The 14,532-nt window shown below is 45.3% G+C and overlaps 1 protein-coding gene across 6 annotated transcripts in view; it reads left to right on the forward strand.

The window, feature by feature from the left end:
• The window catches only part of SLCO3A1 (solute carrier organic anion transporter family member 3A1), a 322,022-nt gene that overhangs the window by 59,236 nt on the left and 248,254 nt on the right, over nt 1-14,532 (forward strand). For all 6 annotated transcript variants that reach the window (XM_054450921.2, XM_054450920.2, XM_054450919.2 and 3 more), the window contains one exon: nt 3,062-3,527. In XM_054450921.2, coding sequence (XP_054306896.1) covers nt 3,062-3,527 — 466 coding nt within the window. The remainder of the gene's footprint in view (nt 1-3,061; nt 3,528-14,532) is intronic.

The raw sequence follows: 14,532 nt of genomic DNA on the forward strand, positions 1-14,532 counted from the left end.
TCTTTAGGCTGCCTTCCTTTTTGTTCCCACATTGTGTCACCTATTATAAACCTCTGGTAAATCATTTATTCCTTCATGTTTGTATGTTTGTTTGTGTTGCGAAGGAAAGTAGTAAATAAATGAATTTGTTTTTACCTGCCCAGACCCTTCAGACAGAACTTCTTTGGGAGTATTTAAAAGCCATTTGAATGATGCCAGGACTAGCTAAACTTCGTTTCTCAACAGCGGCAAATACCTGGTGTTTTAAAAGTAACAATCTAATCACATAACTAGGGCTGAGTGATTTGCAAGCTGGCCTTGACTTGACTAGAAAGCACAATGGAAATAGGAGTTGGGATCAGAATGCCAGAGATAGAGGGTGTCACAGATGTCATAACCCTGCTCTGCAGAGCTTGCCCAAGGCCAGGGCTGAAAGAAAGACCCCCAATAATGGGTGTCATGGCCTTAGCCCCGTGCTGCTCACTGCCATCAGAATCGCCTGGGAGCTTTGAAAGCGTCCTAGGGCCCCCAGGCTGCTCCCCAGACCAATTCAGTCAGAACCTCCCAGTTGGGACCAGGCCTCTGAAATTTTTAGTGCTCCCCAAGTGCGTCCAATCTGCAGGTAGGATTGAGAACCACTAGGCTCAATGAGTTTGTTTAAATATATGGGTTTGAAAATGAGGCTAAGAGGAATCACCTGGCTATAGCGTTTTTTTTTTTTTTAGTAAAGGAAAATTGAGTAGAGGCATGCTAATTAGCACAAGTGTATGTTTGTATGTGCATAGATACACGTATCTGGACACTGCAGAGGTTGTAGATGCATGGATGTTTGCAACAGTGTCCATATTTGTAGATTTGGAGGAAGGTTAGATCCATAAGACTCTCCTTTTTGACCTTTCCTTAGTAGACACACCCAGTTGGTCAGCAGATCCAGCTCATTCTCCCTGAAATAGAACTCTGCCCTAAAATGCTTCTTACATCTTTTCCTGTTCATTCCCATTGCCAGTGTGTTGACGTGGCCTTTTCTTCTCCCCTCTCTCAATATGGCCCAGCTGTCTTCACTGCTGGCCTTCTTCCACCCTCCATTCACCACACATGGTGTGACCCTTACACTATTAAACCTTTGCTGTTCTCCGGTGCTCACAGATAAATGATAATGATAATGGTTATAGCTGACCCTTCCCTAGCATTTACATGTATGTGTTGTTGACTCCTGACACCAGCAATATGAGGTAGCACTCTTATCCCCCTTTTACAGATGGGGAAACTAACGCGCAAAGTAACTTGGTCAAGGTCAGCCAGAGTCAAGATGGACCCAGGTGGTCTGGCCCTAGAGCCTCTGTTTTGCTGTCTCTCTCCATGCATTCCTGCCATGTAGGAAGGGAGAGGCTGCTCTGTGCTAACAACAGACTTTTCATCCATTATTTTTAATCTTCACATCCCTCCTGCTGATTAGATATTATAATTCCTGTTTCATAGAATCCAGGTTGGGAGAGTTTGAGTAACATGACTGAGGACACAGAGCTAAGGAAATAATAACAGGGGTTCAAACCAGGTTTTCCTCCCTCCACAATCTATATTCTGTCTACCTAATTGCTCGGGATTGTCTAAATTCATCCCTGTGGCATTTGTGGCTCCTTACAATCTGTCCTCACCCCACCTTTCCAACTATTCCTTTTTTTTTGGAAGCAAGGTCTGGCTCTATTGACCAAACTGGAGTGCAGTGGTGTGATCTCAGCTCACTGCAACCGCCGCCTCCAGGGTGCAAGCAATTCTCCTGCCTCAGCCTTCCCTGAGTAGCTGGGATTATAGGTATGCACCACCACGCCTCGCTAAATTGTGTATTTTTAGTAGAGAAGGGGTTTTGCCATGTTGGCCAGGCTGGTCTCAAACTCAGCCTCAAGTGACCTGCCCACTTCGGCCTCCCAAAGTGGGATTACAGGTGTGAGCCTCTGCTCCCGGCCCCAACTATTTTCTCTTCCATGATGAAATCATGCCACCCATCTTTGGCTCATGCTGTTCCTTTTGCCTAAAGTGTTCTTCCCTACTCAGCAAGGACATCATTCAGCTGTCAGATCTCCTATGACAAGGACTCTTGTCTTGCTCATAGCACCCTGTGTGGAATTTGCACACAGCAGGACAGGGTAGCCATCTCATTTTCTTACCGCTTCAAGAAGCCCTATAAGAATGCATCTCCTCATGGCCCCCTTAGTGTGAGGTCTGCATCACACATCTCACCTCCAGTCCCTTTGTGTTATTCTTAGGTACATGTTTACCTCCTTGCTAGATGGCTTCTTCAGGCCAGGTGTCCTCTCCCCATCACTTTTCTCTTGTGTCTAGGGCATTGCCTGGCAAGCAGCAGATGTTCAGTATATATTTAACAAACATAGGGCAGACAAGAATACAGAAAAACGGGGGAAATCATAATATTCAGTTGGAGGGTACTTGGCAGGGTCATAGTGCTTAGAACAGTCAGGGGTGTATTTACCTAATGGCCTCTAGGGAAATGTACACTGGAAATTTCCAGACGGAAGCAAAGAGCAAATGATTACTCTGCTAGGCTAATTTAGCTTGTGCATTTCGCCACTTAGGTTTTGTTAAGTTTGTTTTTATTTTGGGGTGGGGGATAGGCTTTGCTAACCTCCTGCGGAAAATCCCCTGGCTCCTCTGTCTTTCTGGCATGGACTTTATCCCTAGTATATATCTGGGAGTGTGTGCAAACCGCGCACTTCAGGACTTACATAGGATTTCATGGGCTGTCTGTGGTGGAGGTCTGCGGGGGTGGGGAATGCAGTGTTTCCGGAAGAGGGTAGAGGCTTTCAGGATGGAAACAGATGCCAGAAAAAACATTGTTGCTACTGGGAAAGTGAATTCGTTAACTGAATTAGGGTTATGATACTAAATAAACGTCTTTCTGATGTGTCAGGTTAAAAGGCATTTACACAGCTGCCTTTTTGCACCTGGCACCGGAGGCCAGGTGGGAGGGTCCCTGGGGGGAAGGGCAGAGCGCACAGTCAGGCGGGGAGAGGCCTCCTGGGCATCTCCTTGGCTTGGCTCTGACATTTCTTCTTGCCCCCCTCAGGTGAGCGTCCTGACCACCCTGGAGCGTAGGTTCAACCTGCAGAGCGCTGACGTGGGTGTGATCGCTAGCAGCTTCGAGATCGGGAACCTGGCGCTCATCCTCTTCGTGAGCTACTTCGGGGCACGCGGGCACCGGCCGCGCCTGATCGGCTGCGGCGGCATCGTCATGGCGCTGGGCGCGCTGCTGTCGGCGCTGCCCGAGTTCCTGACCCATCAGTACAAGTACGAGGCGGGCGAGATCCGCTGGGGCGCCGAGGGCCGCGACGTCTGCGCAGCCAATGGCTCGGGCGGCGACGAGGGGCCCGACCCCGACCTCATCTGCCGCAACCGGACGGCTACCAACATGATGTACTTGCTGCTCATTGGGGCCCAGGTGCTCCTGGGCATCGGTGCTACCCCTGTGCAGCCCCTGGGCGTCTCCTACATCGACGACCACGTGCGGAGGAAGGACTCCTCGCTCTATATAGGTAGGAGCTGCCCCAGCCGTGTTAGCAAGAGACCAGGGTGTGTTGACCATGGATAAAAGGTGGCCTGGTGCACTTTGATTTTGCCAGAGTACTGGTTCTCAGACTTGGCTGCACACCTAGTGTTCTTGAAAAATACTCATGCCTGGGGGTGCAACCTGGGCATTGAGAAGTTTTTAAAAGTTCCCAGGTGATTCTCATGAGCGGCCGAATTTGAGCTCCACGGGGCTAGACCACTAACACCGCTTCAGTGGGAAAACATGATCGGGAGGAGTTGTATGTTTATCTCTTCTTTTTGGGTGTGTATGTGGACTTTGGGCTTTCTGATATTAGCCACCAAGGTATACCTGGGGTCTACACATTGGAAGCTCCAGCTTTGAAGAATCAAAATGATGTCCTGGTCATTGTCCTATTGCAGCTCAAAAGGAGAGGTGATGGCTTTGCCAGCATTTGGCATCATTAAAGTTGGTGACTTCTGGTAATTTTTTCAATAATGGAAGTATGCATGGGAATTGGGTATTTAGAGAGAAAGAAAGTATTTGTGTTTTGAAAGGTTATTTTTCACGGTCAGAGTTTCTGATGTTTTTTACTGGAAGGATGGAAACCACTTGTGCGTGGGGGTTAAGGATCATCTGAGTGGCAAGTTGTTTGTTATGTGGCGGGCAGTGTTTTCAGTCGCTGCAGTGGGCTCTGTTGGATGGCTGCATGTAAGGTGAGGGCTGGCCAGCCCAGCATCTCTATCCCTTGTTTACAAAGTGTAATTTTGTCTCCTGCCAGCTGCTGGATTTTTCTGACACATCCCCAGTCACTGAGTGCTAAGCTTTGAAAAAATTACCTCTACCCAGGGAAGCTTTATGCCTCCCAAAAGCAATGTGCCTTGAGGTAGAAAGTTAATTATATTATGGAGTTTTAAGTGAAAATAGAATTTGAACTGGATTTGACATAAAGGTTCCTATCTGCCAAGCTTCAAGCTTGCTGAGATAGGACAGTTTGGAAGCAGGACACACCGGAATGCAGATTTTTCTCTGTGTCTTTCCGGCCCAGCTTTGGAGTAGACACGTTTACTGAACACGTATGTTGCACGCAGATGTTCTGGCTGGCTGTGAGCAGGCTCTGGGCAGGAAAGGTGGAAGGAATGCGCCTCTCCATTCAGAGGATGGAGCACCAGTGAGCCTAGTCACCACCTACCTGTGGAACAAAGTGGAAGAGAAAATGGCTCAGGCCTGAGATGGTTAGGGGTTTCCATTATTACCTGAGAGTGGGTATGGTGGAGGAAGGGAACTAAGGTAATCATTTTTCTTTCGTTGCCTTAAGTCTCGAGTGAAAGCCACTCCATGTGAGTTTTTTGCACACCAGATCATGGACTACAGCATGTAGCCACAAAGATCTCCTGAGGTCCACCCTCTGACTTCACTGATGTCACCCTAGGTCTCTGGGAGAGTTGTTTTCTGGTAGGAATAACAGGAAGTAGATCAATCAGAGCACAGGGAATGAAATGGGGAGTGAAAACCTGAATTGTTGTCTCTGCTGATAGAATCAAGTAGAAAAATTTCTCCCCAGAGTCACCCCTGAAGTCCTAACAGTGCTGTATCACTTCTGCCTGGGGCTTCCAGCCGCAGTCGCTGAACCCTCTTCTGGAAGTGTCTCCTGATGAGTTAAACTGTGCTGTTTCCCCACACTGGGTGAGGGTTGGTTTGAATGTGCCAAAAGCTTTATGGTGAGGAAGCACTTTGATTTGGGACATGGAGGTGTGGGAGGTGGAGGCGTGGACAGTAGGGCTGATCATTTGAGGCAGGAGGCCTTCTTGAATTGTGAGGCCTTGTCTGTAGGATTTGCATTGAGTCTTTGGTAGGAAGAACTATTCAGCCAAATTTCTATTTGGTCACCCCATTCCTCTGTGATAAGTCTGAGTTGGGGGAGTGTCTCTTTGCATGACATATGAACATGTTGGTGGCTCTGTTACATATGGCCAGATCCAAAACATCGTAGCCCGTGCCGTGGAGATGATAGTTCTGGGTCTCTCTGCACTGGTTTACATGGGTTTGTGTTTCTCGGGATCAGGAGAGGACAAGTCTTTTGCATAGACTGGCCTCAATAGGTGGCCTTTTATTCCATACGTGGTTTATTCTCCAGGTATAATTTAAGATCATAGCATATGCAGAGTATAACTCATTCATTTATTTATTGTACGAGCTATAAAAAAGTGTTTTTGGTAGTGAGAATATTTCAGAGTTTATCTCCTCTAATACGGCACTAGTTCCTGAAGCCACTTAACTTTACTTCACAGTATTTGGAGTAGCCCACTGAACAGGATTGATATAAAATTCTGGCCTCTGAACTCCCTGAAGAGGAGGAAAGTCTCAAGGGACTGATGCTGGGACTGTAGGTGTAAATGTATATCCATCGGGGAGGAATAACATGTGTACCCCTGGTTCCAGCTCCTGCAGAGCTGTCTAGAGAGGGGCCCACAACCAGCTGTCTGGTCGTATGCCTAAATTGTGATACTATAGTGGAGATTGAAAGAATTATAAATATGGCATGTATAGAACACCAGCTTGTTCTTGAGCCGAGCCTTCCCTTTGGGTGTCAGCAGGGAGCAGAATGATCAACATGCACGGCTCAGGCTGCAGGTCAGTGGTGATGACACCTGCCCCGGGTCACCCACATTGTGGGTCACTAGATGGGTGCTGTTTGTACATCGGTGGCCGTGTCGTAGCTTCCACTACAACCCAGGGCAAAGTGAAGCGTTCCATCTTGAATCAAGCCGATATTTTCCACTGAAATGACTTACTTGCTTTGGCCTCTTGTGGCTGAGCCGCTGCCAGATTCCTGGATTCCTGGATGGGCTATTCACAAGGGGCTCCTCTGGCTGGCACCATTCTTCAGCCAGTCCTTTCCATTGTGGGAGGGAGCCAAGGGAGCTCATTACCAGGGGACAAAACTGGATGAATGGGGACTCGGCTCTGCTGGCAGGCTTTCACTGCGGCATCATGTGGCACCCGGCCTCACAGTGCAGCCAGACAGTGACCTGTGGGTGGCACGTGGCACTCTTTGTTCCTAGAGTGACTACATGGGCGCAGTGGCAGTGGAGACTATTGGGCCCCTACTGAGGTCCGAGAATCCATTCTTTGGGAGTCTAGTCATGTCTGTAGCTCCATGTTGTGATTTTCCATTAGCCCAGTTTTCTTAGCTGTCCTTCTGTTTCTCTAAGTTCAAAACACAAGTCGTATTTGCTTTTCATGAAAGTGTAAGTAGGATGATGGAATGGACTTACTGTGCCCTTTCATTAGGTTGCCCCCCTTTTTTTCAAGGAGGAAAAGGTGAAATGGGAGTAGTAAAGATTTCTAAATAACTTTATTCCTAGTTAAAAAGCATTACGTGTTCACTGTTTACAATTTTGAATATGTAGAAAAAGAATAATTGGAGAATATTGTAGCTTTATGGTGTACATAATTCTATTCTTTTTTCTGCATTAGCATGCTTTTCTATGAAAATGTGTTCAAGATAAATGATGTTTTGTGTAATTTCATTTCTCTTACTAGTTCATGAGCATTTTTTGTTACTATTGTATGACATTGCTGCATATATAATCCCTTCTGAATATATATGATAATATTTAATACTTTCTATAGTTGGACATGGATTTTTAAAATTTTTGCTGTTTTAAACAAAGCAGATAGGTAAACTGTGATTCCGAGAGGTTGAGTAACTTACCCAAGCTCATTTACCTGGATAGGGCTAGGCCGTGGGTCTGAAAGTGACACTTCTTTCAGGTATGTCTGGGATCTGCTCACAAGGCTGGGATGGGAGCTCAAGGGTGGTGCATGGTCCAGGGAGTCGGGTGCAAGCCAGGGCATTCCACGAGACAGCCCGAAGCCTCCTGGGCATAAAAATTGCAGCAGGAGCCGGGAAGCTGGGAAGACAGCAGTGTGTCTGGAGTCCAAGGAGAGAGCTGCTGCTGAAATGGAGAATGAGTGTCAGAGCCAGAATGGAGTACTGGAGGTAGGATGGAGAGAGAGGAAGGTGGTCCTAGCTAACGGTTCAGGTCTGGGTTCTGGAAAAAGGTTGCACCCCTGTTTCTTAGTGCTTTGAGCTGAGATGGCTGCAAATCAGACCTCAGACATTTGGGGCAGGAGCAGCTGATCTGTTCCATCTTTTGCTCAGCTCTTTCCAGCAATGTGGGCGCCATACCTTCACATGCCTTTCATTCTGTTTTTGAACCACAGTAGCCACTAGGAGGTTTTAAATGTCGTGTTAGAAATAGGCCACCTTACAACTTCCCATACCCTTGGTTCTGGTTATGCCCTCTGGATCTACCATGAAAAATCCCTATCCCTCTTCCATATTTTGATGGCTCCCCAAATAGTTGAGCACTAACCTTTCATGGGTAGGCGGAGGGTATCTAAAGCTTAGCTCTTCTGGGCTAAGACCTTTGCTCCATGCTTGATGGGATTTCCTGCCATGCTTCCTTCTTAAGAGGGATGCCAAGGGCTGGGGAGCTCATTACCAGAGGACAAAACCAGATGAATGGGGGATGTGGGATATGGCATTGTATTAGTTTGCTAGGGCTACCCTAAGCGAGCACCACAGACTGGGAGGCTTAAATGACAGAGTGTATTTTCTTATAGTTTTAGAGGCTGGAAGTCTTAAGATTAAGGTGCCTTAGGGTTGGCATCCTCTGCGGTCTCTGTCCTTGAATTTCAGATGGTTGCCTTCTCCCTGTGTTCTCACGTGGTCTTCCCTCTGCATACACATCCCTGGTCTCTCTGTGTATCCAATTTACTCCTCTTACAAGGTTGCCAGTCAGATTGGTTTAGACCCACCCACATTAGCTCATTTACCCTTAATTGCCTCTTTAAAGGACCTATCTCCAAATATGGTCAGTCACATGCTGATGTACTGGGGGTTAGGGCTTCAATATATGAATTTGGGGGAAGGAACACTATTCAGCCCATAACAGACACCAAAGAGATCCGTACCAAACCAAGACTATACTCCTGCCTCTTTGCCAAAAGTTTTCTGTAAGGAGCTGTATTGTCATTTTTTTCTCTAAGTACTTGAGGAATTGATGATGTAGTTTTTTTTTTAATAACTTTTAAAAATTATAGAATCACAAGTTGTGACAAAATACAGGAAAGTCCCCTGTATCCTTCTTCCTGTTTCCCCTGCTGTTGATGTCATGGTAACTATCGCACAGTAGCAAAACCAGGAAATTAACATTGCTGTAATCCATAAAGTTTATTCAGATTTCTCCAGATTTTTCTTTTTTTCTTTTTTGAGATGAAGTCTCACTCTGTCACCCAGGCTGGAGCACAGTGGCGCCATCTTAGCTCACTGCAGCCTCTGCCTCCTGGGTTCAAGTGATTCTCGTGCCTCATCCTCCCCAATAGCTGAGATTATAGGTGCCTGCCGCCACACCTGGTTACTTTTTTTTTGTATTTTTAGCAAAGACATGGTTTCATCATGTTGGCCAGGCTGCTCTCGAACTCCTGAACTCAAGTGCTCCACCTGCCTCGGCCTCCCAGAGTGCTGGGGTTACAGGCATGAGCCACTGCACCCAGCCAAGATTTCTCCAGTTTTATATGTGCTCATTTGTGTGTCTGTGTATAGTTCTGTGCAATTGTATCAAATGTGGATGATGCAGTTTTAAGAATGCAGATTGGGATTAAGATGAAACCAGATAATTTTGAGTTGTGCATGTTAGGCAGACACACACACGCGCATACACGCGCACGCACGCGCACACACACACACGGCACAGAGACGGGCTGGCGGATTCTCCTGAGGATGGATGTTCTGGAAAGAATGGGAGCTGGCCAGGGGAAAGGGGTTCTTTGAGAAGGGAGCCTTTGCTGTTGGCCTGAATACACAGAACAAGTGCTCTAACTCAGGAGGCACACATATTAGACACAAAAATGTGTCATGTTTTCTTTGTTTATCACTTATCCTGAACCCCAGTGCAGCCCTCTGTGTTTCTGTTAATGATGCAAAGAGAATAATTCTCAGATTTCATCTGCCAAGTGTTTGTTTAGTACAAAGGCCCCCCGAATACTGGCCAGCAACCAAAGAGAACCAAATTTCCTTTTAGAACCCTGGGAGCAAAGAGTTATTTTTGCCTCTGATGAGTTTTTATTTTAACTTGACATTGGGTAAAACGTGTTTTAACTCTCCAAAGAACGTGGATCGGGTATGGATCAAATATACTGTGACTGCAGTTCATCTGAAAAAATAATTAAAAAGCCATCCCCTGTGGGAGCAAGCATTGCTCATTATATTCTTGCAACTTCATTGATATCGAAGTTTCCTTCATTAATTTCTTTTTCTAAAATAAATGGCACTGTAAAAGTGGTCAATTTGTTTTGGCCATATTCCATTCCCTCTCCCCAGCTGCTGGTCACATGCCATTTTCAGTGTGTTTTTAGCAACCTGCTAGGAAACAGCCTGTAGCTCTTATCTGGTGCTTCCATATTGCCTGGGCTGATAGGTGTTTCTCATTCATTCGCAGCCACTCATAACTCATGCCCTGTGGTTCATGGCATCACTGCTGTGCTTGCTGCCTGGGTGACCTTTGGGCAAGACTCTGTGGGCTCTGGAGCCCAACAGTCTTGAAACTGAAATCCTGGCCCCTCCACAACTCCTGAGTTTTGGATGAGTTTCCAGTTGCCCTGAGACTTTTGCCTTTTCAGTAAAATGGTCTGGTCTACCTGGCCAGGCTTTCCATGAACATCGGGTATCCTGTACACGGTGGGGATCAGTAAATGCTGCCCTTTTCATCCTTATGGTCATAGCATCTCCATTTCCAGATGTAGAAATTAAGGCACAGATGGATACATGACTGACCTGTTTAAACACAGGAGCAGATCTTTGGACAAGAGCCCTTGGAACCTGATTTTCAGCCTGGGATGTGATCCATCTTACAGAGCTGAGAATAGCAACCTCTTCAGTCCTGAATTAAACCAGCAGGGCTCTTCTTTTCCTGAAGACCCCCTCCAGTGGCTCATCTCAAAGTGCATGAAGTGCTAGCATTGCCCCAGGCAGGAGGAGAGCCAGTTTGTATTAATTTGGAGGCACCCCAGAGTATGGCCATTGCCCCAGTGTGATGTATGGATTGGCTTTCTGGGTTCTAGCGTGTTGCTTCTTAATTTGGAAGCATATTGGCTCAATTTTCTTTTAAATAATGTATTCTTATTTTAGTAACATTGAGAAAAACAGAAATGTAATAAGAAAACCTAAATAATATGTAATCCAGATACCTATAGAAAATTATTGTCAGTAGTTAGGTATATTTTATTCCAGCCTTTTTTCTTTGTATATAGTTTTGCTTAGTTAAAAACCATACTATAAATAAACCTGCTTTTTATCAGTTGGCATATTATAAAGTTTTTCCTGTGTCATAAACAATATACATCATTTTAGATAATTGCATATTATTTTGTCAATCTAGAAATGCTGGAATTTGCTAGTTGGGCATTTAGGTGATGAATGTCTTTGTGGCTTTAGCCTTGTCGACGTTGGCTGAAAACTTTAAAAGCTCAGGTTAGTTCAGATAGATTCAGTGTGAGCTGAAAGCCCGCCCCCTGGCCCTGCGGTGACTTTTTCCAAAAGATAAATGAGTGAGGCCAGGAGTGTCATGCAGACAGGCTTTGAGCCGGCTATGGGTGTTGCCATTCTTGTTTTGCAACCCCCTTCCACATCTGCTCAGGGGTCACAATCTTAAGTGCTGAAGGGATTCAGCTGACGAATGAGAAAAGCAGACAGTGTGGAGCCTGGGGAGCTGGTCCTTGCCTCGTCCTTCACCATTTGTTGCCCTGTGGGAATGCAAAGTTAGTGTTTCCAGATCTTCTGATTGTTAAGAGAGGCTGGAAATCCATATTTTTCAAGAGGATTGAGTTGCCAACTCATTGAAATCTTCTCCAAGCCCTTTGCGAGTCAACATTGGTTAGCATGTCTCGAACACATGGTAGCTCAAACACACAAGGTAGCTTGCCGTAGTGGGCTCTTTGCTCCAGACCATCAATTTCAAATTGCATTCATCTATTGAGTTGCAAATAAATAAAACATGAAAAAAGAAAAGAAAGCTGTCGCACATTGTGAATGTCACAGCCAGAAAAAAGTGTTCTTTGCTGTGGTTCTGAATGTTAGGGGTATTGGATTTGGAGGAAGGGGACAGGGGATCTTGCACCAACAGAGGACAGCCTGGCAGGAGTGAGGGGAACACCACTGCTGAGTGGACCCACTCCTACTGACACCTTGCTTACTGCCTCACAATGATGGGGATTCCCAGGATTGGAAAGAAATGAAACCATTTTCCCAAGCCAGAGGAAGAAAAGCACGGTTCAAGGTTCCCCAAAGAGAGTGTTGGGATGCATAAACCAAAACCATTTGGGGCTGGTTGGGGTCTACAGATATTTACTATCTGTGCAAGAGCATCTTTGTGAAGAAACTTTAGAACATAGCACTGAAGTGTTTGATAGGCAGGAAATAGGACCAGAGAGGCCCAGGATGACCTAAAGAAAGGTGAAAGTCCACGTGAGGGAATTTTCCTTCCAGAAGGATGTCAAAGAATACTGCTAGTTACTTCTTTACTCTGGCTTCCTTACTGCACCTGACTAGGGAAGGCACACCCATCTTATTTGCTTTTCAACTGTGGCACAGGTATTGTTCTTAAAAAAGATTTTGAGACATTTCCTCTAATAACATGCATATTGTTTCTCTTCAGTTAAGACTGTTTACTTTTCTGAGAGAGAATAATCTTGGCTTCATTTTCTTTTTGTCCTTTTCACCTACAAGAAGCATTCTGTGAGAGCAGATGGCATGAAGGGTTTGGTTTCTGTTGAGCATTGTGTTTTGCTATTGTTAACACTGGGATTTGAGGTTCATGGTCTTCCTCCTTAGTGGGAAGTGAGTTCTTCATTGCTAGATAATTTTTTAGTGTTAAAATGCCTCACAGAAGAGTCTCTTGTGAATATTTGCTTTTGTCTGTCCAGTACCTTGTTTTTTTTTCACTAGGAAACTACCTCTCCCATCTTAGGTGGTTTCTGTGGGTTGCAGAAGTGGCCATGTGGTCAGTCCAGGCACGGTCAGTTGTGACACAGAGAAGGTCTACAGTAGTCTACAGTGACAGGCCCCAGAAGTGGGCCAATCAGAGTCCACTGTGAGGCGAGAGAAGTGGACTGAGAGAAATGGACCATCTTCTCTTGTAGGACTGCTACTGAAAGAACTCTGAATACCTAGAGATTCCAGTACCCATCATTGCTGCCACATGCAGAGAACTTGCCTAAGAATGAATGAACTTGCCTACAGAGAAAAGCAGACCAAGGAAAAGGGAGAGCAAAAGGGCTTCCTAGATCCAGCCGTGCTTGAAGCTAGCATCTAACCCTTAGAATCCTAGTCACTTGAACACATAAATTATCCTTTCCAACATCTACAGCTGCCAGGTTTCTGCCTCATCAGGCTTGAGTGCCTGTCATGTCATAGGAGTTGGTCTGGATTGCTTCCCTCTTGAGGTATAATCACGCATCTTTGAATACGGATAGAGTCCAGGGGAAACTCAGGTAAGGCATTTGTTCTCTGCTCAAAGTGCTAGTTCTTTCACAGTACAAAGATTAACCACTCATGAGACTCTGAAGAACCCCTGACCCTATGCATAAAATAAAAGGGGCTAGCTTGAAAGCGTTGGCTTAGCTCTTCATTTCATTATTTCAGAGGCATTGAAGTTACAGGACTTAGATGCCAAAAGGAATGTCCCCTCTCCACCTTTCTCCCTACCTATCAAAAACAAACAAAAGTATTTAAAAATAACCTGTTGGCATGCTTTGTGCAGGAACAGTAAGTGTTTAATAGCACATTGCGTATGTGGGCAGGAGCATGTTGAGCATGCTCAGTTTATTCAATGGCTGTTTATTGAATGGAAAAAATATAACCAATCCTGGCTCTTTTACTTGACTGCAATTGCCAAAGCTACCTTAACTCCCTCAAATGACTTCATATTGTCAGGAATGAATAAGCTAAATAAATGAGTGTGTTCCATTCCCAGCGTGGCTTTGCCATTTCATTCCTGCCAAGCCGTGTGTGTGTGTGTATGTGTGTGTGTGTGTGTGTGTGCACATGCTTATTTTAGCCCACATAATAGACAAATAAGAAGATACCAAAGCTTTGGGTGGCTAGTGGACACTCATCAAAATTGAGATGTATTTCTTTAGCGCTCAGATTCAAGAATCTGGCTTCAGAATGTCAGGAGTCATCATTGGCTGCTTGAAGCTAAAGGTTCTTGGATGTGCTTTGCAGGAGTCGGGGCCATAACCTTTTCGAATTATGTGGAGATTTACGTGTATATGTACCCTGGGAGGAAAGCTTTCACTGGATTGAACAAGGTTCATGACCCACAGAAGGTTAAAACCATATAAAGTTCTAATGTTAGACTTCGGTGACAGGCATTTTGGGGTGAGATAAGTCTAGCTAGTTGAGGTGAGATAGGCTGTATGGAGTGACAGATGGCATTTAGAGACTGGAATGTTGTTCACTGTTCAGCTCTTAGCTTGTTTTGCTCCCTGGAGAGCCACTGTACTTACAACAGGAAGCATTTAAGCATCACTTAGGCAACTGTGGTGAAAAGTCAGAATGCATTCTCAGCGGCATTGGAGACACCCCTCAGCCCTCCACTCCCCCGAAAATTCCTTTGGGGCTGAAATTTTCCATCCCTTCTTTCAGCCTAACCGTGGGTGTTTTGGGTAATATTCAGCAGATTTTCTGTGCTGGTTTGAACTGATGCACAGATAGGAAAATCAAAACTTTTTTTTTTTTTAGTTCTAAAAGCAAAAACAGTTTAAAATGGCACTTGGATCATTAATAGAATCTGAACTCTCAAAGTCAAAATTTTCCATGTGTTCTTACTAAGAAAAAGACTTACTGTTGGGGCAATTAAAAACAAAGGCAGAAAGTTGTGAGGGACTAAACAATTCTGAGAACATGAATGAACTGGCCAAACTTTTTATTGGCAAACCTTTTA

This window comes from Pongo pygmaeus, chromosome 16, assembly GCF_028885625.2.
Source record: "Pongo pygmaeus isolate AG05252 chromosome 16, NHGRI_mPonPyg2-v2.0_pri, whole genome shotgun sequence".
Lineage (NCBI taxonomy): Eukaryota > Metazoa > Chordata > Mammalia > Primates > Hominidae > Pongo > Pongo pygmaeus.